The sequence below is a fragment of the Haliotis rubra genome, unplaced genomic scaffold (assembly GCF_003918875.1).
Source record: "Haliotis rubra isolate DU_JTF1 unplaced genomic scaffold, ASM391887v1 Scf392, whole genome shotgun sequence".
In the NCBI taxonomy this organism is placed as follows: Eukaryota; Metazoa; Mollusca; class Gastropoda; order Lepetellida; family Haliotidae; genus Haliotis; species Haliotis rubra.
In genome coordinates, this window is record NW_025767071.1 from 248,692 (window position 1) to 276,366 (window position 27,675).

A 27,675-nucleotide genomic window follows, 5' to 3' on the forward strand; every position below is an offset into this window, starting at 1 on the left:
AGTATGACGTCAATGTTTTGCATCCCACAACTAAATTTCTTATGGTTCGGATTTCCGAGTCACAAAATGCATGGATGGTCGATGGTTGAGAAACTTCAGTGACACAGCTTATGTATCGTAGGTCACAGGTCACTTGAGACATCACACATGTTGTCGTAAAAAGGTCTGAGAAATAGGAGAATCTCGTAAACCATGTTCTCCTTGCAGCTCTAGATCCAACTATATTTAAATGGCAAACAAATGAGCCTGGTCATCACTTGATCGAAAACAGGACTATTTGTAGAATGTTGCCCGCTGGTGAACTTGTGGCCTAAATCGTGAATAGTTCATGTTATTTTAGGAATTGAATGTTTTGTCATGTGACATTCCCCTACCATTATTAAAAATTAGTTGGAACCACACCACAACTTCTCGCGAGGACGATCTCTGCCGTAGGTCACGTGTCATTAAGACAAGCAACCAGTTAGTGAGAACCCGTCTGATGCGAACCCACGACCGGATTGTTAGCTCAACAGCTAGCCGACTGAGCTACGTCCACACTGTTACACAATGTACAAATTTATCGAGTCATTCCTGTGACGTCGCGGAAATGAACTGAAAGAGTCGAATAGGTCATGGACAATTACGAAGGTTATGGGTAGACTTGGTGTCTCATGATTTTAATCTACGGACAATGTGCCGAATGGATCCGATGCCATTTGGCACACTCGTCCCATTCTGTAATCTGCAAAATAACGTGTGGCGTGGAATGAGCCGATATGCCTCAAACTGAAAAGGGTTGTTAACGTCAGGGCGTCAGACGTAGATTTCACGGTGCATGCATGAATGACACGCTTTTATATAAATCAGTGATTTTGTGACAGTAAAGTGATGTAGGGAACACTGTAAGGATAATGTGAATCGCACTAAGGAACGAGGGGGACATGAGCATGTGTAGTGACGGCACGAGGGTGGGCATTACTGAACAAAATTTATGTTGCGTTGAAAGAGGCTTGAGTGCAAATTTCAGGCCAATTTCCATCAGCCTAAAATTCTACATTAAACCATTTCATAGTGTATTTGCGACGTTTTTGGTTTCCCGTTTTTATGTGAAAAAATAGTATTAAAATGCAAAAAGGAAAACCAACAAATGGTACTCACGTATTACACCGGACCAACTATATTGGATTAGGTCCCTAACCCTAAACCCTCAGCCCTAACCCTAACCCTAACCCCTTGAAATAATCCTAATCAATAGAATGCATTGACCGAACCGGCAGTATTAAAATGCAAAAGGAAAAACAACAAATGGTACTCGCATATTACACCAGACATGTACCTACTATATTGGATTAGGTCCCTAACCCTAACGTACCTAACCCCTTGAAATAATCTTAATAAATAGAATGCATTGACCAAACCGGCACAAACATGACTGACGTGTCCAGTATAATGCATTTTTACCACTTCGAAAAATAAAGTACTAATAAAAAAACGTTTCTATGTAATGGTGCAAATTACTGAATGAAAAAAATATATATATGTATGTCAGTTCACATTGGTAAATCATTTAGACTTAAGAGTTACTTAGAAACCGAAATATAAAATATATTTACAGAATTTAAATAATTACATTGACCAAAATTGCGAATAATCGAATATATATAATATTGACCGGTGTAACATATTCTTACTAAATTTAAAAAATACAAAATACAATGATACACAAAACATAACACGTCAGCACCCCGTAATACAAATAAATATGAGCATATTAGTGAAAAAAGAAAAATATTTCAAACTGGTGCTTGCAAAAAATTGCGTATCCGCGGTATACAACTACTGGAAAACTTCTTAATATCTTTCAGCAAAACTTGGCAGATATGTGAATCAGATCTTGAAGTGGTGTCTTTTGCTGTTTGCAGATTTTTGTCATTTATTTTTTTCATGATTTCCATGGAACGATTTGCACTTAGTCTAAAATCAAGCTGGACTTTTATGTAACTGTCAGATGATTTGTTCTTTCAAAGATGTGGGGGCCGGGGGGATATGTTATCTTCTGATGACTCTTGTTAAAATTTGTGGTGCTGTATTCTAAATAAACTTGTTTTTTTATCCCCCCGCAACGCGTTTTGCAGGGGGGTATTAAAATGGACTCCGTCCGTCCGTGCACATTTGTCTTTTCCGGAGCAGAACTCTAAAACCGTTCACTATTTCTTCACCAAACTTGGCACATAGATTGGTCTGGTGGTGTACTGGTGCCTTTTGGCAGTTTTGGAATTCTGAATAAAATATTTTTGGCATTTCCATGGCAACAAGTTTGACTTAACTGAAATTGTGGTTATGCTCTTTTCCGGAGCAGAACTCTAAAACCATTCACTATTTCTTTACCAAACTTGGCACATAGATAGATCTGGTGGTGTACTGGTACCTTTTGGTAGTTTTGGAATTCTGAATAAAATATTTTTGGCATTTCCGTGGCAACAAGTTTTGACTTAGCCTGAAATTGGTGGTAGTACACTTTTCCTGAGCTGAACTTTATAACTGTTCACTATTTCTTAACCAAACTTGGCACATAGATAGATCTGGTGGTGTACTGGTGCCTTTTGGTAGTTTTGGAATTCTGAATAAAATATTTTTGGCGTTTCCATGGCAACAAGTTTGACTTAGCCTGAAATTGGTGTTAGTACACTTTTCCGGAGCTGAACTCTAAAACCGTTCTCTATTTCTTTACCAAACTTGGCACATAGATTGGTCTGGTGGTGTACTGGTGCCTTTTGGTAGTTTTGGAATTCTGAATAAAATATTTTTGGCGTTTCCATGGCAACACGTTTGACATAGACTGAAATTGGTGATAGTGCTCCTTTCTGGAGCAAAAACCTTTCAATACTCTCCTTCCACTTTTCTATATACACACCTAAATATTTGACATAATTCATGAAGAGTATTTTGCCATTGCGGGGGATATTGATGACTTTGTCTTCTTGTTGACCTTCAATATTACACTTAGGCCCAAAATAGGGTTGGCATCTCTGAAGATTGAATGGAAAGATTGTCGCAGTCTGAATTACTTCCGGACATATCAGTCTTTGTACTGAAATGCCAATCCACTGAATGAACCATATTTAAATCACTTGACATAAATGGTTTAACACCCGAGTAAATTGGGGAACAAAAGCCAGACCTCGTCAACTGGTAACCATTATGACAAGCAATTTTGGCAGAATCGACTATGAACACAAGTTGTAACTCGGAAGCTAGGCAAAGCAGGTGACAAGATTAAATGACAGTAGATTGTGAAAACATAAAGCTTTCATTTTTCACAACAATCGTCACGATTTCAGGTTTAGACTTACTTGTAAACAAGATAATTTACCCCCGGAAATTCCTGTGCCCCTCCTATGCATACCTCACTTTACGTCAGGAGACGCGCCCTCTGATTGATTGAAATTTCGTTCACGGGAGAGAATTGTGCACTCTTGTCATAAAGGTTGATTTAAGTAAATTCAATGTCAAAATGAGTATTTTTAATGATGGGGTTTCATTTATAACGATGCCAATAAATGATTTATGTATTTGTACCCCCCAGAGTATATGTGATCTTTAATGAGTGAATCCATAGGAAAATGGATGACAAGCGTTATATAATGAAAAACAAGCATTATAATTTACCAGAGTATGGTGCTTTTATTATCCCACCGGCATGTAATGTGGTGGGATATAGTCGTCGCCTCGTCCGTCCGTAATCATTTAGTTTCCAGAGCATAACTCAAAGACCGTTCGATATTTTTCAACAAAAGTTGGTAGATATGTCAAACATAACCTAAGGTGGTGCTTTTTGCAGTTTACAGATTATTGTCATTTTTATTTTTCTCGGTTTCCATGGAAACGTTTTGGACTTAGTCTTAAAGAAGGGTGGGCTTCGTTTCCGGAGCATAACTCAAGAACCGTTCAATATTTTTCAACAAATCTTGGTAGATATATCAAACAGATCCTAAAGTTGTGCCTTTTGCTATTTACAGATTTTTGGCATTTTTATTTTTCTTGGTTTCCATGGAAATGATTCGGACTTAGTCCCAAAAGTTAGGGGTGGGCTTCGTTTCCAGAGCATAACTCAAGAACCGTTCAATATTTTTCAACAAAACTTGGTAGATATATCAAACAGATCCTAAAGTTGTGCCTTTTGCTATTTACAGATTTTTGGCATTTTTATTTTTCTTGGTTTCCATGGAAATGATTTGGACTTAGTCCCAAAAGTGAGGGGTGGGCTTCGTTTCCGGAGCATAACTCAAGAACCGTTTAATATTTTTCAACAAAACTTGGTAGATATATCAAACAGATCCTAAAGTTGTGCCTTTTGCTATTTACAGATTTTTGGCATTTTTATTTTTCCCGGTTTCCATGGAAACTATTCGGACTTAGTCCCAAAAGTGAGGGTTGGGCTTCGTTTGCGGATCACAACTCGAAAACTTCTCAATATCTTTCAGCAAAACTTGGCAGATATGTGAGTCAGATCTTGAAGTGGTGCCTTTTGCTATTTGCAGATATTTGTGATTTATTATTTTCTTGGTTTCCATGGAAATGATTCGGACTTAATTCCAAAAGGGAGGGTGGGCTTCGTTTCCGGAGTATAACTCAAGAACCGTTCAATCTATTTCAACTAAACTTGGTAGATATATCAAACAGATCCTCAAGTGGTGCCTTTTGCTATTTGCAGATTTTTGTGATTTATTATTTTCTCTGTTTCCATGGAAACAATTCAGACTTAGTCTCAAAAGGAAGGGGTAGGTTTTGTTTCCGGAGCACAACGCGAAAACTTCTTAATATCTTTCAGCAAAACTTGGCAGATATGTGAGGCAGATCCCAAAGTGGTACCTTTTGCTATTTGGCAGATTTTTGTCATTTTTATTTTTCTCGGTTTCTATGGAAACATTTTGGACTTAGACTTAAAGGGAGTGGTGGGCTTCGTTTCCGGAGCATAACTCAAAAGCCGTTCAATATTTTTCTGCAGAATTTTGGTAGACATATCAAAAAGAACCTAAAGTGGTGCCTTTTGCTATTTACATATTTTTGGCATTGATATTTTCCCAGTTTCCATGAAACGATTTGGACTTAGTCTAAAAAAAATCAAGCTGGACTTTAAGTTAGTGGTGTTCTGATGCGACAATCGATTGCAAAATTTCAAAATCGATTGTCGCTAATAATTCTTAGAAAAACTAATGAATACCCAGCTCAGACCACAAGACAACTGGCAGTTACTGATAATTATAACTTCTATCCACATTATTCACAGAAACCAAAATCATATTGCGTCTACTCGCGTCTCGAAATGAAGTGTAGTTCACAGAAAATGGATACACATACATATTTTGTTTTGCTAAATGTCATATTTATTGTAACTGGCAATCACAACAATCTGGCATATGTATTTCACCTAATTCCATGCGTGTACAACTTTTGCTTACCATGTTTGTGAGGGTCCGTATAACTTCAGTATTGTTATCCCCCGCAACGCGTTTGGGGGATATAAAATGGACTCCGTCCGTGCGTCCGTCCGTGCACATTTGTCTTTTCCGGAGCAGAACTCTAAAAGCGTTCAATATTTCTTAACCAAACTTGGCACATACATGGATCTGGTGGTGTACTGGTGCCTTTTGGTAGTTTTGGAATTCTGAATTAAATATTTTTGGCGTTTCTATGGCAACAAGTTTGACTTAGCCTGAAATTGTGGTAGTGCTCTTTTTCCGGAGCTGAAATCTAAAACTGTTTACTATTTCTTCACCAAACTTGGCACATAGATAGATCTGGTGGTGTACTAGTGCCTTTTGGTAGTTTTGGAATTCTGAATAAAATATTTTTGGCATTTCCATGGCAACAAGTTTGACTTAGCCTGAAATTTGGTGATAGTGCTGCTTTCTGGAGCAGAACTTTAAAAACCTTTCAATACTCTCCTTCCACTTTTCTATATACACACCTAAATATTTGACATAATCATAACTCGTAGACATAATCATGAAGAGTATTTTGCCATTGCGGGGGATATTGATGACTTTGTCTTCTTGTTTATACATATTTTACATTTATTAAGCAAAACCTGTTATAAATATTACACAATGCTAGGATATATTTCTTTTGGTAATATAATAGTGTTTTAGATATTTTGTTTTACCGATCACTGTGGCAGAATTCATCCCGTTATATTATTGGGTATCTTTTAACTAGATCACTGGGAAGCGTGCACGGCTGATTGCTATTTCGGGCTTTACATACAAGACAAATACACTGGTAATCTTTATTCAAGCATATAGTACAATGCCTAGCAAAACAGAGTAGAACTGAAAAGGTAAATCTTGTCTAGTGATATTTAATTGCAAATGACCCGTGAAGGTCCGGGTTAGAATGTACCTTCAGTAACCCATGCATGTCGTAAGAGGCGACTAACGGGATCGATTGGTCAGGCCTGCTGGTTTGGTTGACACATCATCGGTTCACAATTGCACAGATCATGCTCATGCACTGGATTGTCTGGTCCAGACTCGAATTATTTACAGACTGCCGCCATATAGCTGGAATATTGCTGGGTGCGGCGTAAAACTAAACTCACTCACTCACTTAATTGCAAGTTTGATATCTTCACTGACAAAGTTGTCTTCTCTTGTCTGTCTGTTCATGTAAAGGGATACGATGTCATTTTCTTATCCTCTGAAAAAAGTGTAACCCATAGATAAGCCGACCCCCTTCTGCAGACTGCCATTTTTGGTCCTAAAAATTCGGCTTATCCACGGTAAAATATGGTACATTAGTGTAAAAAGTGGGTCAAATTTTGGAAAAAATTTTGAGGATTTGTTGTGATTATGTAAAATCTGAGTGAACTGAACAGTCATCTTTTCTATATCTTGGTAGTCTGTCAATATATATATTTTTGTACACATGTTTTTGTTGATCAATGTAGACTTTAGTTGCTTGTGATTTTGTGCAATTAAAACTTATGAAAAATATTATATTCAGGAGTTTTTAAGTTCTTGTAGATGCACCCTCAAGTCACGTTTTTCACAGAAACAAACCACAAAAGCTGACATATTTCATTTTGATGCTCACTATTATAACATGATGCAAAAAATGACAAATATACAGTATTGCAGTATTGTAAAAGAGTTCAAATGGTTACCTGTGAATTGCACAAGTTGTACAAAATATTTAATTCTTAATCAGTGTAACCGATTGTACAATCAATCATTGATCGGATGGAACAGTCCGATTGCAACCGATAATCAATTATGAAAATTCAACCGATTCCCACCACTACTATAAGTAACTGTCAGATGATTTGTTCTTTCAAAAATGTGGGGGCCGGAGGGATATGTCATCTTCTGATGACTCTTATTTAGATTGTTATAACCTTCAAAAATTAAATAAAATACATTTTATAAATAGACCAAAAATTTTGAGGTAATAACAGTCTTTCATCTTGATTGACTTTCACTGATGCAGTGTATAACAAACATGTTTGTTTGTGGTAATCTAGCTTTTTCCACATCCCTAGGGTGGGACAATTTAATTATTTGGTATTAGGCCAACTACATCGAATGTTGTGGCCAATGTAATGGTTATTCTTAAAGGAGCTGTAAATACTGAACCTGTGCCTTTTCTTTAGGGGATATGTTTGTGAAAGCTCATGGCGACAGCTAGAGACATGGAACTCTGAACTGTGCTGTGTTTGAAATATCTCTCCAATGCCAAAAGTGATGGTTTAGTGTAAATATAGTAGGGAAGTACATCAGCTATACTTGTCAGTAGTTCTCAGTGCCATTGGTTGATTTTAACCTCATACAAGAAATTAGACTGAGGTTATAAGCATGGAATTGCAGGTATCCATTGTATTGTAGCAAGTAGAGCTTATAATTCAGTTTCAAGTAATGGCATAAATGCATAAGGTTCCTGGAAATGCATAAGGTTCCTGATCACCTAAAGGCAGGGTACTTTTATTTGGTAAAGGAGGCATATTGTTTATAAGTTAAAGGTTATGGGTATCACACTGGAAATACATTTTGGTATAAAATAATTTGTGTTCTTTCACAATGGCAGTGAAGGATCTTATTCTCTTTCTCAAGTACTTGAAATTGAGTATTAAATTCTAGTGTCCCAAAATAACATGTTGAACAGTCAAAATGTGTCATGGGAAAGCATTCACATGATTTTGCTTTTTGTTTTCACAGGCTGTACATTATGGCTGATACTGCGTCCAAGACTTCTGCCCCACACAAGAAGGCAGGCAGGTGAGTTCATTGAATGTTGTACCAGTGTTTCATGGATCAGGTCCTTCCACAATAGTAGTTTTTTGGCATGGTCATGTTGTCACTACTCTTGTGGAAGATACCTTTCATGAATTGTATTCTTGTGGAAGAAACATAAAGGGTGTGACATGATCATTTCTTGGAGAGTGTAAACATAGTGGTGACTTTCAATAAAATTCTCAAAGAATACTTCTTGGTTTCATGTACCCAAGTGTATCAGACACAATTACGTGCTTGCAGAATTCCTGAAAAGAGGTTCATGAGGAGTTTCGTGACAGATCATGATGTCATTTTGACAAGATAAGCAAGACAAAACAGGTCAATTATTCAATAGATATGATTAGGTCAGTGGAATTTCAAGATTATAACTCATCTGATTAGACTGTTATAGGGATACATTCACACCATCATAAATTTTAACATCCACAGCTTCAGGAATACAAATCTTTGCCAATGAATGGCATTAACATGACTGCCTAACTCAAAGAACAGAATGGAACAGCAGCATAGCATCTGGGGCATTTGCATCAGTAGAATAACTAATATTTCAATGACAAATCAAGATACCTTCTTGATTTTGATAGTCGTTTGTTAGTCGTGATGTGCTCTTGAGCACTGTCTACATGGACCATAGCAAAGCCTGACTGTGTTGACTCAGTGATGGTGTGGACTTTGACCATAATAGATTGTACAGGATGTCATCCTGTATATGGTTCACTGGTGTTAAGGTCAGTTTTAGTCTGAGAGAATAGCTCTTATTATCACAGCTTATTAAACAATACATGTTTAGCTCTCTTGACTAAAAGTCTTTGAGATCATTTCATGGACTTGCTTGTCTAGCATCCATTTGCTTCATATAAACAGACCCATGAAGATCTGGGGTAGAAATGATCCACTGGACCCATCAAACTTATTCCTGATACTTCTAAGTTTGTCGAATCTGATAGTAATCATTGATTTTTGTCAAATATACACCTGGAAAAATGTTAAGCACCTCTGGTAATTTTTATAAAGTTGTATGTTTTGGCTAACATCAGTGGTGTGCATGCATAGTACGTTGGTAAAGCTGCATGTTTTTTTATGTAAGATCATGTCTTGACTACAAAAAAGCTCAATAAGGACAATTTCCATTCCTCAATAGTTATGACACAATACACAAATCATCTGTTTGGGCTTAACATGATGCCTGCAAAAGGTATGGAGCCATAGAGTTGATCAGGCAACATGGTGTGTATGTGATGAGACAAAATTATTTATTTGTAACTTGGGAGCATGGGAATGTGTTGTCCCCTCCACATACTTTTATAACTTCCAATACCAACGGTCACATAGCCCTTTTCCTTCGTATCTGTTATAGTGGAAACTGCCTCAATTCTTGGTACACAAAGCTGCTTCCAACTTTCAAAGATATTGAACAGATTCCAGTGTTGCTGTGGTAAATGCCAAGGCAAAAGTGCTTGTTGATGATAATCGCTCTTTTTAGGATGTTTGATAACCCTTCTAGAGTTGGACTAGCACTCCTTTGGCAGTGGACAGCCATTTCCCAAACAATTGCTTTGAAGGACATACCAGAGTTATGCACACTGATAATTGGAATCTGGAAGATATCTCAGACCTTTTCATTATCTTCTTCCATAGAAATACATTGTTTGTGAAGAAAAACTGTTCATTCTCATAATGAAATATTACATGTTACATTAATTAATACTGACATTTTATGATTTTTTGTTCAATATACTGAAAACAATTAATACAATATACATGAAGAAAGTACTTTATTGAATTGAAGACTTCATGCAATTAATGTGTACCTAAAGTACCAAGTGAGCTCCAGTGACTTGGAACAATGAGTTGTTGAAACGGTGTTGACTTCATGCTACATAAATTATTCTCAGTACAGATATTGTCATTTTCAGACTCTATTGCAAGGCAGTATTTACTGGTTACAAAAGAGGTTTGAGGAACCAACATGAAAATACATCGCTCTTGAGAATTGATGGTGTCACCACCAAAGAAGAAACTGAATTCTACCTTGGCAAGAGATGTGCCTATGTGTACCGTGCAAGGAAGTAAGTTATAAGAAATACCTAATCAATAAGCATTGGGCTTGTGCAGAGGTTGCCATAATCTCTTATTACATTGCACTCAATCCCTTCAGGGAAAATTGTTCATTATTGTATACTTGAGAGGGAAAGATTGAGATTTTGACGATTTTGCAAAGTGATTGTTTTTTCACAGAAATGACAGAAAGTGTTCATTGCGCAGATCGATGCTCATGCTGTTGATCACTGGATTGATTTGTCCAGACTTGCTTATCCTGACTCATGCTCTTTTGCTTGTCCCCTTCCTCTTGCGAACATAGTGGAACACTTGTATCTCCTTAATTGAAGCTCCCTTCAATGTAAAATCACTAATTGGTACTCACCCAAGAGTTACCTCCCCTGCCGTAGTAGCGGGAACAGGTGTCGCCACCCTCTGGCCTCATGCTTCACTCTCTCCTTCTTAGCCCAGTGAGCAGGATGTGAGAGCGCCTGTGTCTCCTTACACACTATATCCTTTGGTTTTCTTAGTTAGTTACCTATTATAGTTTACTATAAAGGTATAGCTAGTATCCTTCAGTTATTTGCATTGATAATTAATCATTATTTCTACTGTTTATTCCGTGAGTTAAGTGATTGTTCAGCTAGTTTTACGTTGATGAAAAACTGTACTATTTGTAGATTACGTTTTTCGCTCTGCGGATCGCATGTAGTATGCCCTAGTTGTACTACGCCTTGTCAATGCGTTTGATTCACGTTGCAGTTACTGCATTAATTTAACCAATTCTGCCTTTAATAAATACCATCTTTGCGTCTTGAGGCGTGTTGCAGATAGGTCCGCGCAAACTAGGTGTAGACATGGCCGATGCCGGATTGCCCATCCAGTCAGCTGCTGTCGGCGATCCCCTCCCGTCTGGTGTTCTGCTTGAGACCCCATCGGAAGAGGGGCGTGGGATGCAGTCCGTCACCTCTAAGAAGCGACCGGCCTCCCCAGACATCCCGTCGCCATGCAGACAAAGTCCAAGAGGGCCTCAGCGTCTTCTCAGCGCAGACTTCGTACCCCAGGGCAGCGTCATCCTCAAAGGGAAATCACGAAGTCATCGAGAACTTTCTCAGCCGAGATCGTTCCAGCAGCAGAATTGGGCCTCTACGATGACCAGCCTATCATCATACCCGACCCGACATGCATACAAGAAGCGACCAGTGACAGCGACAGTGACTTCAGCAGAGATCACCATGCAGCCTGATGCCTCTACACTGATGTCAGGCGAGATGGCTGAGGGCCCCACCGCTAGCACCGCAGAGAGGGCACCATCTACTCGTCGCAGATCATCCCAGGCGATCTTATGAAGCAGATCATGATCATGATGGAAGGCCACTACAGACTGGAGAAGCAGCCATCCCAGGGTCGAGCCCGGCGAAGGCTCCAGCGTGAACAGCACCCCAGAGGCACCCCCTGTCAGCGTAGCAGCCCGCGGCGATGCAGCCCAGCGAAGGAAGTCACAGACCACCTCGACGAAGGACCCAGATGTACAGCCCGAAGGCCGGCGAAGCGGGAAAGATCATCACCTTCGCCGGCGTCATACTCAGATCACGGAATCTGATCATCAGACCACCGCGGAAGCCTTCGCGAAGGTCATATCACCGTTCCCCAGGACCGGGCCTTGAGCGAAGAAGCGAAGCGTTCGCGAAGGACACCTGAACCCAGATCGTCATCATCTAAAAGGACATCGAGGGACTACACAAGAGCCGGCGAAGCTACCATCAGTCCCCTCATAGGTGCGCCAAGAAGATCAACCTATCGATGTAGATCACCAAGGCGATCGCCTCGCCCGATCCTGCGCCCGATCTCCGCATTACATCACCGCGTCGATCACCTCACAGGTCTGCACATAAGCCTACAACTAGATCTCCACAAGCGTCAAGCGATATAGAGATAGAGCCACACAGCCCTACATCAGAAGAGCAACAACCTCTCATTTATGATGATGGAATGGAAGATGATGGAGGAATTATTTTCTCAGATGCAGAGATAAGATATTGGATGGTCAATAATCTAGATCTCTCATCACCTTCCAAGAGTGGCAATTCGAGAGCAGACTTATCTGATGAAAGAAGGCGATGCAGATGCTATTACACTACCCCAATCGACCCGATTAGCGGTGGTGCCACAGAACCTAGATACAGCATTTAACAAAGCCACGAAGGTTCAGGCGCCACATCTGCCAAATTTCCGCGCCAAGAAGTTCTCCGCATAATATGGACCCCTTCTTCAAAGCGCCAAGACATCGATGAGAACTACAAGCTGATCTCCGATGCCAAGAACAAGTACTACAAGATTGATGATCGAAAATTGGTTCAGATAGAAACCATGGCCGAGGTATGTTCTTTGGTCTAAATAGATCTAGAACAATAAATGAGACACTTATCACCAGATTTGAACACGACCTCTGAAGATGATAGAATGATTTTTTCGGCCCTACTGATGCAAAGAAGGACCAGCAGTTCTTAACAGATCATCTCCGTCTGTCTCAGCAGCACTGACCTTAGCTCGTCGTCAAGGCCTCCTAGCTTCCTGCAACTGGGGTGAGAACTTTACAGCTCCACTATATACAGCCCGTGGTCTTCCCCATCCATCTTTGGCGGAGGAATAGACAGAGTCTCCAAGGAAGTCACCAAGGATTCCAGAGAAGTCCTGATGATTAAATCGATGGACCGCTAGCCAGTGTCATTCGACAGACTTCACAAAGATACTCAGGGAGATCTAAATTCACGGGCCTACAAAGAGCAAGAGACAGGAAGATTGCCAGTTCAGGGGAAGAGATTCTTTTAAATTAAGCCCATATGGCAACTATAGAGGAGGGTCAGGAAGAGGCAGGACACCCAGAGGTTCCGCAACTATAAGCGCTGAAAGACAGGTTTGGAGCGACTGGAGTCTTCCACCCCAGCCGTTCCAGTACAACCGTCACAAGTGGGTGGGCGTCTCCAACTACACTGGGAAAACTGGGGAATACTTCAAGACACCTATGTCTCCAACATTCTTTCAGCAGTTTCAGTATCCCACTACAGGCCAAGCCTCCACTAACAGTCAACCCTCACAAGTTCGAGGTACAGGCACAGCAACTACTAAAGTTAAAGAGGCTGTTACATTACTCCTAACCAAGCAGGCCATAGAAGTAATAGAGCAAGGAAACATCGAACCAGGTTTCTACTCCCCAGTTTTCCTAGTACCCAAGAAAAACTCCAAGGAGAAATACAGACTCATTTACAACATGAGCTTCTTCAACAAGACTTATCTAAGCAGACCACCCAGGTTCAGCATGATACATCTACCGCAGTTACGGCACATGATTCACCCCATGGACTACATGGGCAGTATAGATCTACAAGATGCTTATCTGCACATCCCTATACATCCCGAATCCAGGAAATACCTACGGTTTACGCTAGGCGGGTTACATTACCAGTGGAAAGTACTCCCATTGAATAGCATCAGCCCCATGGTTATTCCGCGAGGGATAGCGAAACCGATTGTCACCTATCTACATCGTCAAAGGGCTACGCCAGTCGCGTTCTTCCTCGACTGACGGGATACAAGTAGATCAAGATCCACAGCATCTCAAACTACAGTTAAACTACATCATAAAGCTACTAACACAGCTGGGATGGTTAGTAAACTTACACAAGTCGGACCTAGTACCATCGCCAAGATCTGCAATTCCTAGGCATTCGATTTATCACCAATCTCAACCCGTATAGTGGTACCAGAAGACCGTTGGCTCAAGATCCAACAGATCATTCCACCAGCTCTACTCTCTCCGCTACCACGCCGACAATGGCAGAGCTTACTAGGTCTTCTAACATCAGCCCAAGACTTGACAGTCATAGGCAGATTACAGTTCGTCCCTTACAGGTCTTCATCAACACACATCTCGGCGACCTACAACCATTCAGTCTACGGAACATCTCAGACCTCATCTACTATGGTGGACAAAGAAATCGAATGTCTGCGAAGGGATTTGTTTAGCAGAGCAGGAATTCAAAACCCATCTATATGTAGGCAGCGTGGCTCCAAGGTTGGGGAGCTCATCTCACCAACGGACGGCATCAGGGTTATGGAATCAGCTAGAAAGCAAACTCCACATAAGCATTAGAGATGAAAGCTGTAATCAGCGCCATAAGACATTGGAGCAACATTCTACAGAATGCGCACCTGATGATACATACCGACAACTTCGACAGTGGCGTTTTATGTGAACAGGCAAGGCTCAGCGAGATCGCCCGAACCTTTTGACTTTAACCTTTCAACTGTTGAATTAATCCAAGATCTAAATCTACATGTCAAAGCATGCCACATTCCGGAGCCAGGAATATACTAGCAGGCGCACTCTCTCGGCCACATCTACCGTCGCCCGACAGAATGGATGCTCAATACAGAGATATTTGCACAGATAATCAAGCAAATAGGGCGCCGCTAGTAGATCTATTAAGCCACAAGGTTCAACAATCAACTACCGACATTACGTGTCACCAGTGCCAGACCCACAAGCATGGGCAGCGGGGCTCTAAGCATATCATGGGAAGGCCTCAATGCGTGCAGCGTTTCCGCCCCAGCAATAATACCTCAAGTATTACAGAAAATCAGCCAAACACAGAGCCTACAACTCATTTTGGTCAGCCCTACTGGCCGGCCAGAGCGTGTTTTCAGCTCTAATACAAGAAATCGGTCAACCCGGCACTAGAGCTACCCAAAGCTCAAACCTGTTAATACATCCACACACCAAACAGGTGCACAGAAACCCAGAAGTATTCAAACTTCGCATTATGGACTGTATTAAAATGTGTTTAAACAAGAGAGGATATTCTACCAGGGGAAAAGCGGTCACGCGCCTTACGATACTCAGCAGCGTGGCAATGCGATGACAAGTGGCAAAGTTTGAAAATTATGCAGCAAACAAGGGTTTTACAGCAAGAGATGCTCACGCATCCTCAAGTGGCAGACTATTTGTGTTACTTACGGCAAAACAAACATTTAAAAGGCTCGACATTGTCAACATATCTTGCAGCTTAGTTCTGTGATTTCTATGAGAGCGGGTGTTAAATTGACAAAAACACCAGAGTTACTGGCCTTACTACGTGCTTTCGATTGGAGGACCAAAGCGGAAGTTCCACGCCCAGCTTGGGATCTGAATGTAGTGTTACAACACCTCACAAGTGAGGATTATGAACCATTGGAATCGACAACTTTTGAATTTCTCTCACAGAAAACAGTTTTCCTGTTATAAGCTAGCCCACGGCAGCCAGAATATCTGAAATTCACGCTCTAGATTATGAGAGGATACAGTTTGATGACAATCAAAACACAGCGCACCTGGGATTAAGATGGGATTTCATCGCCAAAATCAACTACCAGGTCAACCAGACAGGTTATTTCCGTCCCTGCGCTATCCTCGATTCTCGGATCTCAAGATACATTGGACTTATCTCTATGCCCAGTACGAGCTCTCATAATCTATTTCACGTCGATTTCCAAAACAAGGCGAAGATCGCTCAGAAGATTGTTCATCCGTTATAAGCCTACAAATCAGACAGAAGTCTCGTACCACCATATCTATATGGATAAGAACTGTCATTCTCTGGCAGCCTATAAGGCAGCAGGACTGGACCCTCAACAGCATCAAATCCACATGAAATCAGGGCATTGGCCTCCACCCTCAGCCCTTCACGGTAACTGTTCATTAAATACAATTATGGAAGGATGCTTCTGGAAATCTAACATGGTGTTTGCTAATCACTATCTGAGAGATATCACCACCGAGGACGTCTCTGGCATTCACCATTTCGGTCCTTTGGTCCTCGCTCAGCAACTGACAGTCCCTCGTAGGCGTTAATATTCACCCCCACGAGATTATTATGTATATTATGCATATATTAATTAGCTATAACTCCACGGAGTTCTAGGGCTATGTATATATTTAGCTTAGGTTATTCAACCTTAAGCTCATACTGAGTTTATATTCAGTGTACAGCTTCTCTATTAGAGTAGCATTTTATATATATATTGGTATATCAGTATATTAGTAATGTAATACCCCACTTATAGTAATATATATCTATGGCTTATTATAAAGGAAATATCCTAAGTCTCAATGCCTTATGAAGTTCCCGAAGGGGTTATTACAATATCACTTATTTAAATCACTAATTATAATCCAAAGTATTCTGTTTTACCCACCACCTCTCCGGTGGATTCTACAAGCAAAAGAGCATGAGTCAGGATAAGGAAAAATATGTAATTTTTGAGTAAAATTGATATTTTATACTTATCCTGACTCATGAGTAACTCCCTCCATCCTCCCCACATAACACTTTGGATTTCCCTGTAAATTCAAGTGTTGGGCTCGCAAAATCAGGAGAGAGTGAAGCATGAGGCCAGAGGGTGGCGACACCTGTTCAGCAGCTACGACAGGGGAGGTAACTCTTGGGTGAGTACCAATTAGTGATTTTACATTGAAGGGAGCTTCAATTAAGGAGATACAAGTGTTCCACTATGTTCGCAAGAGGAAGGGGACAAGCAAAGAGCATGAGTCAGGATAAGTATAAAATATCAATTTTACTCAAAAATTACATGTTTTTATTCTAAGTTTGCAGATTTCAGTATCAAATATGGCATGAGGAGGAATTTGCGAATCTTTTTACATATTTGTGCACTGTTCATTATGCACATCTTTTGCATTTGGACAAGATGAGAACCGGTTTGAATAAGCATAAATTACATCATTATTTGAGGGGTTTACCCTTGCATGATTGGATCGAAAACAATAATGCTTTCACGCTTACTTTTAAGCTACCAAGAAAAATTAGTTTGTAACACTGATATTAACTCGTTTTGTTTCATTTAAAACAATTATGGTTAACGTTTGATTCCCTATTATGAAATATTACCCGGAAAGTAATTGTTTCCAAAGTTAAAACTATGAGCAGTAGTGGTGCACCAATCGATCAAATAATCAGTTTATTGATCGTTTGACAATCAAATTCCGATTATCAATTTAAAAAAATTCCACTGTACACTATCTTCAAGAATAACATAAACGATTGGTGTGTACACGCAAGATTGGTAAATACCTCCTAGTAGGCTTGTCATCGTGTCCGTAATACCAGGAAGTCAAGTCTATTTATAGCTTGTTGGGGGAGCAGTCGTTTTCATCTTGTGCAGGTAGTGGCTTGCAGTGTAATAACAGTTTTAGCGTGGATGCATATATTATTTAGACCCATTTTTAGTTACATGTTCAAATATGCATGCATTGATGAAGGTTTCGTAAATGTAGTATGTTATGAAAAAGTGGCTTTAAAAAACAACATATACTCCTGAGAAATATATCACATGATCGTAACAAGCGGTTGATTGGCTGGGCAGACTGTCAACAAAATGCCTGCTTTCCCTGAAATGTGTTCGCTTTCAGAATTTTGTTTGTATTTGCGAAAGGCTTAATTCTTATTGAATTCACGAACAAGGTGGGAAATGGATAGCTTTATTGAAACTTGTCACATCTACTCTTAGATCTATAACTGTTCTATTCTGATTTTTGCATCGAAGTCTACATGTAGATCTTGAGTTCAACTTTCTCAATTTTCACACACACAAATAATTGACGTCCGTATCGTTTAACTGTAAATAGTATGAACTAAATTCGGTTTTGTTGTCAAATGCACCAAGATTCTTTTTCAGAAGAAATCCTCCTTGGGGTACATATAAGCATTAAAATGTATTTTAAAATACTACGACAGTTGTAACAATATTTTAATAAAAAATATTCACAAAACAACAAATTCGTTTTTGTCTTGTCTTGTCTTGGTCTTGTCTTTGTCTTGAGTGAGTTCGTAATTGTGGTCGTTTTGTATCACCTTTGGTTTTCTCATTCTCTATATGCAGGCTATATAGCGTAGCTCTTATTCTTCTTTACATGTTAGCGTGTTTACCGGATTAAATTGCTTTGGCTATTAGCCTTTAATATTGCCCGTGCGCTGTATTTTTTGCTGTTTGCTTGTGTATATATGCATTCCATGTCAACAGCTACCTGCTGGTAAAATGGCATGGTTCTGTTTGTTGCTGCTCCAACACTGCATTATTTGTAATGTTTGTTACTGCCACCTGGTCGCGGGGTATTCGACTGTACATGAAAACAGGATGTTGCACCTCTGCAACAACCCATTTTCCATTGTACAGTTTTTACGGGACAACCCAGGCTTCACGTTCACGGTAATTACAGACAATATTTTGAATAGAAAGGGCTTAAAGTTTGTGTCGACAGATGAAGCTTTCTTGTACCCTTTACTACTATATTTATGATGTGAAATTCATTCATCCTCTTTATTGGGATGATTTACTGTCGCCTTTCAGATCATGATATCGTGCCTTACGAAAAAAATATCGAAATCTGTCAATCACAGTGATATAGATGGTTTATATCATACAATTAGACCTTTTCTATGCAGGCATAATGCAGATTTTATTATACAGTGGAAACCTGATAAGTAAAATTTCAAGGGACTCGCCAAAATTGTTTACTTATCAGGTATTTTACTTATCCAAACTTATAAAAAACCTGCAAATGGCAACCTTATCCATGTATATGTATACATATGTAACAATGAACAACTTATCAGGGCTGGCCTCCAGTTGTCAGTGTACTGTCAACTGCTTGACGCCAGCGAGCTGTAAGTAGAATTTTTGTTTAACTGGAGACTGACACGTGCCCCTCATGTCAGATTATGTGGTGATCGCTAATTTAGTTATCCAGTCTCTTTTGTTAAGTAATTTACTTCCAGGGACCATGAGAAGACGTTTAGTTAAGCGGTATTGTTTACTTATCCGAGTTTAGTTAACTGGACTCTAATAGTGATAATTAATGAAGAAATTTGCTGGGACCAAAGAAAAGTGTTTACTTATCAGGTCTGTTTAGTCAAGCGGTCTTTACTTAGGCGGTTTCCATTGTATATAAATGCCCAATGCATGTGTTGTGAATGTTTCAAGCCCTTGTTTAGACTTAAACTACACTGTACACTAAAGGGTCGCTGCTACTGTCACATACTGTGACTGTACAGGTAGTTGCGCCTTTACAGAGTGACTGAGTCCTGTGATAGGTATTCGTAAAAGGTCATTTCTCAAAGACTTGCATGTTTATTTGGTGTATCATAAATAATTTTCATTTTATGAGTTCCGGGTGGATATTTGTGAACTTTTGCAGGCAAATTTGAAGTCATAGCTATGCACATGGTTAAGATTCAGTCATCCGACAACTTTTTGACTAATTACATCACATGTACGCCATACGTTATGTTTTGAACAATCTTTTAGGAAAATAAATCGTGCTATACTCAAGTTAACATGCACGTTTATGTGTGAAGTATGTCTTGTCCAAATGCTAAATACCCGTTTGCATTAAAGGGTATTGTGTACTGCAAGGCTTAAATTCTTTTCAGAAATGGATGTTGAGCTTCTAGACGAGTCTTGCCTTTCGTTAGATTCGTCACAAGTATCCCTATTAAAAATGAAACTACGACGCTCCTATGCGATGGATGCGGGCGGAGCTTCAAACCTAAGTATGGTTTGAAATTTCACTTCTGAGAGCATCCACGAGAACATATGGAGATTTGAATTTGTTGTATGTAATAAGAAATTCAATAAACTGTGGAGTTACAAATCTCGTGTAATTTTAAATCAACATCATGTACCAGAGAAGTGTCCAAGTTGTAAGAAAGCGTACTTGTCAAATACAGATCTTGCGCATGATCGCAAGACCTGTTCGGGTAATTTAAGGATGACACCAGGGAATGTGATATCTGTCAGGATTTCATTAATGAACACAAGATGCTACCATGATAGTAGAATGTAGAGGTACCATACATGTAATAAAAGCTTTAAATGGCGATCCTCGCTAGATTATCATGAGAACAACATGCACAATGAACACCTGTGCATATACATATCATGTATCTGTGATAGCTTAAGTAAACTGCTTTATGTTCATGTCGCTGCAGTGGATATGCCTACCGGTATATAAGCTGTTTTACTGTTATATGGGTCATTTTCAAAATTGGTAGGATTTTCTGTCCGTTCCAAATAAAAAAAACCTCTGTTAACTTAAAAGGATTCTTTTGTGCTAGAAAACATATTTAGATGTTTACTAGTCAGTAAATGTTGTATATCATTAGTCTTGTCATTTTGAAATTTATATTTAGGCACATTTTAGGGTTAAAATTGGCAGATTTGCTCTGTCCGGAGGTGACGGTCCTAATATCAATGTTCACAAATAATGTAAATATAAATGCAAATAAACAAACTAATTCATATTATGCCAATTAGGATTGATCAAGCATACTCAAACTGCATTTAATTTTGTTTTAACTTAAAAAAGGTTTTTTCTACAAATTGTAACATGCTTGTCCTGTGATTTTGTGTCCTGACTGTTACCAGTGTATGAAATTCCTGCAATAACTTCCCCCTGGAGCTGGATTGTAATTCAACTTCCTGTGTCTGCTTGAGCTAGCCCCTGTGCATGTGACAGCAGATGAAATAATGAAATTCAACACATTTTGCAGAAAATTGATACCATCAAATAAGTATAAATGTTATGTGTCAACCTTAATTGTCCAGACCATTACCAATGTATTTTGTGTCAAATATATCTTTGTTTTTTTAAATTTCAATGGATATGTTGCCCAGAAATGGAAAAGGTGGAAGGCATGTCCTTTGAAATCTTTTAGGGATCATTCATTTTTTTTATTTTAGATTTACTTACAAATTGTCTTGACCGTTACTATCCAAACCGTTACCATTCTGCAAAGTAACTGTTTGGACAGTCTTTGTAACAGTCTGGACAAAATGATTTGTATTTCAAAAAGTTGTTCATTAATATTTGAAATATAACAAATTTATAATTACTTTTAGGGTTAAGATAAGTTTAAGCATGGAATTTTACTGTTCAAAGGAGTTTTGATGTAGTAGCATAAAAAACAGTCTCTAATAACGGTTTGGACAAATAATAGTAACGGTCTGGACATATCTTTAATGAATTTCTATTTTAAAGAATATGTTCCATGGTGTGATAATAATTTTCTGTTTACTTATCTATCTGCTTTAAATAATAAAAAACCAAAACGAATTTAATATGTTAAGTTTCTAATTTCTATAAGATCTATAGTCTTTATAAATTAAAGGTAACGGTTAGGACATCTATGGTAACAGTTTGGACAAAATGTAGTAATGGTAAACAACTTTCAGTATTCCAACCTTTAAAGATTTTTTGGGTGTAAACTGTTTGAACTTTAACTGTGAGATATGTAAGGCTACCATTTACTTTGAATATTTGCTAGGTGCTAATATGTTGGCCAAACCTTTGTATTTGATAAATATGTGTTACCATCTCACGATTAACAAAAACTAAAGGTATCCGAGTGAATGAAAGAAGTATATTTCGTGGAGACTAATATTGCACCATAATATCAACAGCAAAATGATATCTATGCAGTGGCCTGTGTAGCATGACCATGTGTACAGTATCATAGTTGTTGCAGTATCTTTCAGAATTTAATCTTTTGCAACTTTTTAGAGGGATAACATTTGTTTGTTACACTGATGTCCTGACCGTTACCAATAATGTCACAACCGTTACTATTCATTCAATTTTCGTTCCACAAATGCACTCTTCTTTAGATTATAAGTGATTTTCAACCTAGACAGGTGTGTTTTTCTTTTCTTAAGAAGCTACCATTTGTTTTTATTCAAAAGCCTAAATTCATTCACAAGTTTCATATTGATATAACAAATGTCCAAACTTTACCACAGCATGGAAGAAAACATGTCACATTTGTTACAAGTTACAATTTCTAATACACATTTCACTGTCTCTCCAAAATAGGGGGGCGGGGGGGTAGCCTAATGGTTAAAGCGTTGGCTCGTCATGCCGAAGACCCGGGTTCGAATCCCCACATGGGCACAATGTGTGAAGCCCATTTCTGGTGTCCCCCGCCGTGATGTTGCTGGAATATTGCTAAAAGGGGCGTAAAACCAAACTCAGTCAGTCCAAAATAGGGTTAGCAATTGAAGTAAATGATATCATTTTTTCCTTTCATGTTACCTGTTTCTATGTTGAATTAAATTTTTAAGGTTTATGTCCAGCCCGTTACCATTCCTGTCAAACTGTTACCACTATTGTCCTAACCGTTACTGGTGTTAATTGACTGCTGTTACAGTGTTGCATCCAGGCCGCACGACTGCGTGATTCCCCCCAATAACGTACATCTCCCGCAAAAAATGAAAACAGATGCGCGACCTGTCGCGCAATATAAATGGCCACGTACCTATCATATTGTCAACTCGCGCACATGGGTAACATGTCTGGGTCTCGAGGACGTATTTACACATCGCAAATCAAAAGTGTCTTTGGTACATATATACAAGACCGCGAATCATGTTGATAATTCTTCCATTTGTTAAACCAAACCAGTTTCATTATTCTCTCTCTTTTCATGTCAAATACCCAAAGCGGTTTCTTGACCCATATCTATTTTCGGTTTTGCATACATTAATGTACGGTATAGTCCGTAGGTTTACTTCAGCCAATCCGGTGCTGCATATTAAGCAGCTCGGCAACGTTCGTAATTTCTTTCGCTTGATGATTGGTCGAAAATACCACGACCTCGTGTCAAACTAAAAATAACCTGGCACACCAAGGGTATACGTCAGAACGGGATAGCAGCGCGAACATTACACCCAAGTGCTGTCACATATAACCTTAGTTATGATTATGAATATTTTACATTGACAGAGCAAAAGCTGCAATGCACAATGCTAGAATATATTTCTCCTGATAAAATAACAGTTTCAGCTACTATAATTTTCCGATCACTGCATCAGAATTCATCTCGAAAATCACTGGTATCTAGAAAGTCTGACAGCCTCGCGATGTTAAAATAACCTATCGTAATTGTGGATAGTAAGCATCAACGAGGCTCACGTTTATGCTGTAAAGATATTAAGCTGTCAGGAGTTAAAGCGTAATTTATAAACCGGTGCCGTGTCAACTATTACATCTGCTTTGCAATCTGAAACTGTTTCTTCGGGTTAAAAAATGTATTGTTTCATCCAATGGCATCGCTTGTTAATCACTGTAAGCTAATACGGCCAATTTGATTGGCTGACACACTCCAAGCTGTCATGTTCAAGAATACTGTCTGGAATTTATGATAAGCAACTTCGTGTTTATGTTGAAAAAAGTTCGCAAACATGACTGACGGTAGGAAAACCAAAATACTTTGTGACTTCTTTAGTGTCTTAGAAAAACGAACAACGAAACGTGTTAATATTGGCTCAGAAGTTCAACGGGGGCGGTGGGGTAGCCTAATGGTTAAAGCGTTGGCTCGTCACGCCGAAGACCCGGGTTCGAATCCCCACATGGGCACAATGTGTGAAGCCCATTTCTGGTGTCCCCCGCCGTGATGTTGCTGGAATATTGCTAAAAGCGGCGTAAAACCAAACTCAGTCAGTCCAAAATAGGGTTAGCAATTGAAGTAAATGATATCATTTTTTCCTTTCATGTTACCTGTTTCTATGTTGAATTAAATTTTTAAGGTTTATGTCCAGCCCGTAACATTCCTGTCAAACTGTTACCACTATTGTCCTAACCGTTACTGGTGTTAATTGACTGCTGTTACAGTGTTGCATCCAGGCCGAGCGACTGCGTGATTCCCCCCAATAACGTACATCTCCCGCAAAAAATGAAAACAGATGCGCGACCTGTCGCGTAATATAAATGGCCACGTACCTATCATATTGTCAACTCGAGCACCTGGGTAACATGTCTGGGTCTCGAGGACGTATTTACACATCGCAAATCAAAAGTGTCTTTGGTACATATATACAAGACCGCGAATCATGTTGATAATTCTTCCATTTGTTAAACCAAACCAGTTTCATTATTCTCTCTCTTTTCATGTCAAATACCCAAAGCGGTTTCTTGACCCATATCTATTTTCGGTTTTGCATACATTAATGTACGGTATAGTCCGTAGGTTTACTTCAGCCAATCCGGTGCTGCATATTAAGCAGCTCGGCAACGTTCGTAATTTCTTTCGCTTGATGATTGGTCGAAAATACCACGACCTCGTGTCAAACTAAAAATAACCTGGCACACCAAGGGTATACGTCAGAACGGGATAGCAGCGCGAACATTACACCCAAGTGCTGTCACATATAACCTTAGTTATGATTATGAATATTTTACATTGACAGAGCAAAAGCTGCAATGCACAATGCTAGAATATATTTCTCTTGATAAAATAACAGTTTCAGCTACTATAATTTTCCGATCACTGCATCAGAATTCATCTCGAAAATCACTGGTATCTAGAAAGTCTGACAGCCTCGCGATGTTAAAATAACCTATCGTAATTGTGGATAGTAAGCATCAACGAGGCTCACGTTTATGCTGTAAAGATATTCGCTGTCAGGAGTTAAAACGTAATTTATAAACCGGTGCCGTGTCAACTATTACATCTGCTTTGCAATCTGAAACTGTTTCTTCCGGGTTAAAAAAATGTATTGTTTCATCCAATGGCATCGCTTGTTAATCACTGTAAGCTAATACGGCCAATTTGATTGGCTGACACTCGAAGCTGTCATGTTCAAGAATACTGTCTGGAATTTATGATAAGCAACTCGTGTTTATGTTGAAAAAGTTCGCAAACATGACTGACGGTAGGAAAACCAAAATACTTTGTGACTTCTTTAGTGTCTTAGAAAAACGAACAACGAAACGTGTTAATATTGGCTCAGAAGTTCAACGGGGGCGGTGGGGTAGCCTAATGGTTAAAGCGTTGGCTCGTCACGCCGAAGACCCGGGTTCGAATCCCCACATGGGCACAATGTGTGAAGCCCATTTCTGGTGTCCCCCGCCGTGATGTTGCTGGAATATTGCTAAAAGCGGCGTAAAACCAAACTCAGTCAGTCAGTCAGTCAGTCAGAAGTTCAACGAAATAGAGCCAAGTCTGTTAGCGGTGATGATGCTGTGGGACCTAGTAGGAATGAAACCGATGGGGAACGTGTCACTGGTGATACGATTACTACAGAAGAGGCAACTTTGCATGATACTGAACTTGAAAAGTGCACAGAAATTGAAATTTCTGCAGTGAAGAAACGCAAAATTGATGCAACATTTCAAGATTCGTGGAAGAATAAGTATACGTGGTTGGACACAGACAGCAAAGGTGGCATGATATGTACGTCATGCATGCACAGTGGTAAAAAAAATCCATTTACAAGCAGAGAGGGATGTACAAATTTCAGAACCAGTACACTTACAAGGCACGCAGAATCTAAGCAACATTTAGAAGCAGTACAAGACAGTTTGTGTAGACAGAATTTTATTCAGGCTGAAAAAACACGCCCACAGAAAAATAATTGCCAAAGAAAAGTCATTAGTGATCGCAATGAGGACAGCTTATTACATTGCTACACAAAACATTGCAATAATGAACTATCCTGGTTTATTGCAATTACAGGAGGAAAATGGTGTTGATTTGAGTGACTTGAGAGTTGGTGAAAATGCTACATATTCCTCACATGCAGCAGCTGATGAATTTATTCAAGTGTGTGCAGAAGAGAATTGATGAAGAAATTACAGAAAGTGAGTTCATTTCCATTATGATAGATGAGAGCACAGACATTTCTGTTCAAAAGAAACTTGTGGTATATTGTAAGACAGTGTCTGACAGTTTGCAGTGCAGTACACACTTTATTGGAAATGTGAAACTTTCTGATGTGAGTGTGACCGGGGAAGTGTTGTTTAAAAGATTAGGTGAATTTCTAACTGGACGGGGTGTAGAGTGGAAGAAAGTGATTGGATTTGGATCAGATGGAGCAAGTTTAATGACTGGAAAAGAGAAAGGGGTTGCTACAAGGATCAAGAAGGAGGCTCCACATTGTGTGTCTGTACACTGCATGGCTCACAGATTGAACTAAGCCACTTCTAAAGCTGCAGATAGTGTGGTATATATTAAAGATACTTTTCAAAAGGTGTTGACAGACCTTTACTATTATTTCTCGAAATCTACAGCCAGAACAGAAGAACTGAAAGAAATTCAACGCATTCTTGAATCACCTGAGGTTAAGATGAGAGAGGTACATGAAATAAGATGGATGAGCTTCTACAACTCACTAAATGCTATTTGCAGATCATGGAAAGCACTGTGCAAGTATTTCCAGTCACACAAGGCAGACAGCAGCAGAACAAAAGGTTTATTTGAGAACATAACAGATTACAAGTTTGTATGCTGCATGTATCTGATGATGGACATCATCCCCTCTTTAGCTGCCCTTAGCATGACAATGCAGAAGCAAGACCTTGATATATCATCTGTTAGGCCAGCTATTGATGGTATCTTTTCTGCAGTAGACCAGGCATTGAGTAGTAAGAGCTACTATCAGCAGTTACTTCACACATCTCACATGAAGAAGGATGTCAAAATGAAACAGGTCACAGTTCAAGGAGTAAAAGTCACTGTGTCAAATGAAGAAAACATCAGAGAAGCACAAAAATCGTTTGGAAGCACAAGAACTTCCTTCCTTAAATCTCCCAAGGACCAACTCGACAGAAGATTTCCTAAGAAGGAACTCAAGGTTGCCACTTCATTTCAAGCCCTAGGTCTGAGACCATTATCATTCTTATCAAGGGAGAATTACTGACATTTGGAAATGAAGAATTGGATGTTCTGATTGAACATTATGGCCAGGACCAAACAGGAGCTAGTAATGTCAGCAAGGCACTGATTAATACTGATGACACAAGGGCAGAATGGTCGTTAGTGAAACCTCTTGTTCTTGAGCAAATATATCCCAGGGACCATCTGAATACATTGTGGAAGCTTATTAAGTCATACCATGGACATCAGTTCCCCAATCTTGTGAAACTTGCTAAACTTGGCTTACACATTCCTCTTCAGACTGCGGACTGTGAGAGGGGCTTTAGTTGCCAGAACATTATTCACACTAGCAGTAGAAACAGACTTGATCCAGACAAAGTGAATCAATTAATGACAATCCAAATTGAGGGGCCCAGCTCAAAGGAATTCCCCTTTGATGCGGCTATTGCAGTATGGAAAGCCAAGAAAGAGCGACAAATATTTCGCAAGTTTTGAGCCAAAATGCTAGGTAAGAAAACTCTGAATAGTTAAGCATTGTTGTGACAGCATCAGCATTATAGTAAATACCTATCTGTAGTCAATATGTGATCCCCCTGTTTGGTGTGAGGTCCCCCTCTTTTGTAACAGTTAAGGGGGATGTCCCCCTTAATCTCAAATTC

At 39.4% G+C, this 27,675-nt stretch overlaps 2 protein-coding genes across 2 annotated transcripts in view; both read left to right on the plus strand.

The window, feature by feature from the left end:
• The window catches only part of LOC124286826 (60S ribosomal protein L35a-like), a 41,434-nt gene that overhangs the window by 369 nt on the left and 13,390 nt on the right, over nucleotides 1-27,675 (plus strand). The window contains 2 exon segments of the mRNA XM_046723266.1: nucleotides 8,196-8,255; nucleotides 10,190-10,342. Of these exon segments, the coding sequence (XP_046579222.1) occupies nucleotides 8,206-8,255; nucleotides 10,190-10,342 (203 nt within the window). The 5' untranslated portion in view covers nucleotides 8,196-8,205.
• LOC124286825 lies at nucleotides 25,977-27,134 on the plus strand. The gene has a single exon (XM_046723265.1). The coding sequence runs from the start codon at nucleotides 26,487-26,489 to the stop codon at nucleotides 27,057-27,059; it is 573 nt and encodes a 190-aa protein (XP_046579221.1). The 5' UTR covers nucleotides 25,977-26,486; the 3' UTR covers nucleotides 27,060-27,134.

What these genes read in the sequence shown, in the direction of transcription:
- LOC124286825 (XM_046723265.1), top strand. Translation starts at nt 26,487, where the DNA reads ATGAGAGAGGTACATGAAATAAGATGGATGAGCTTCTACAACTCACTA.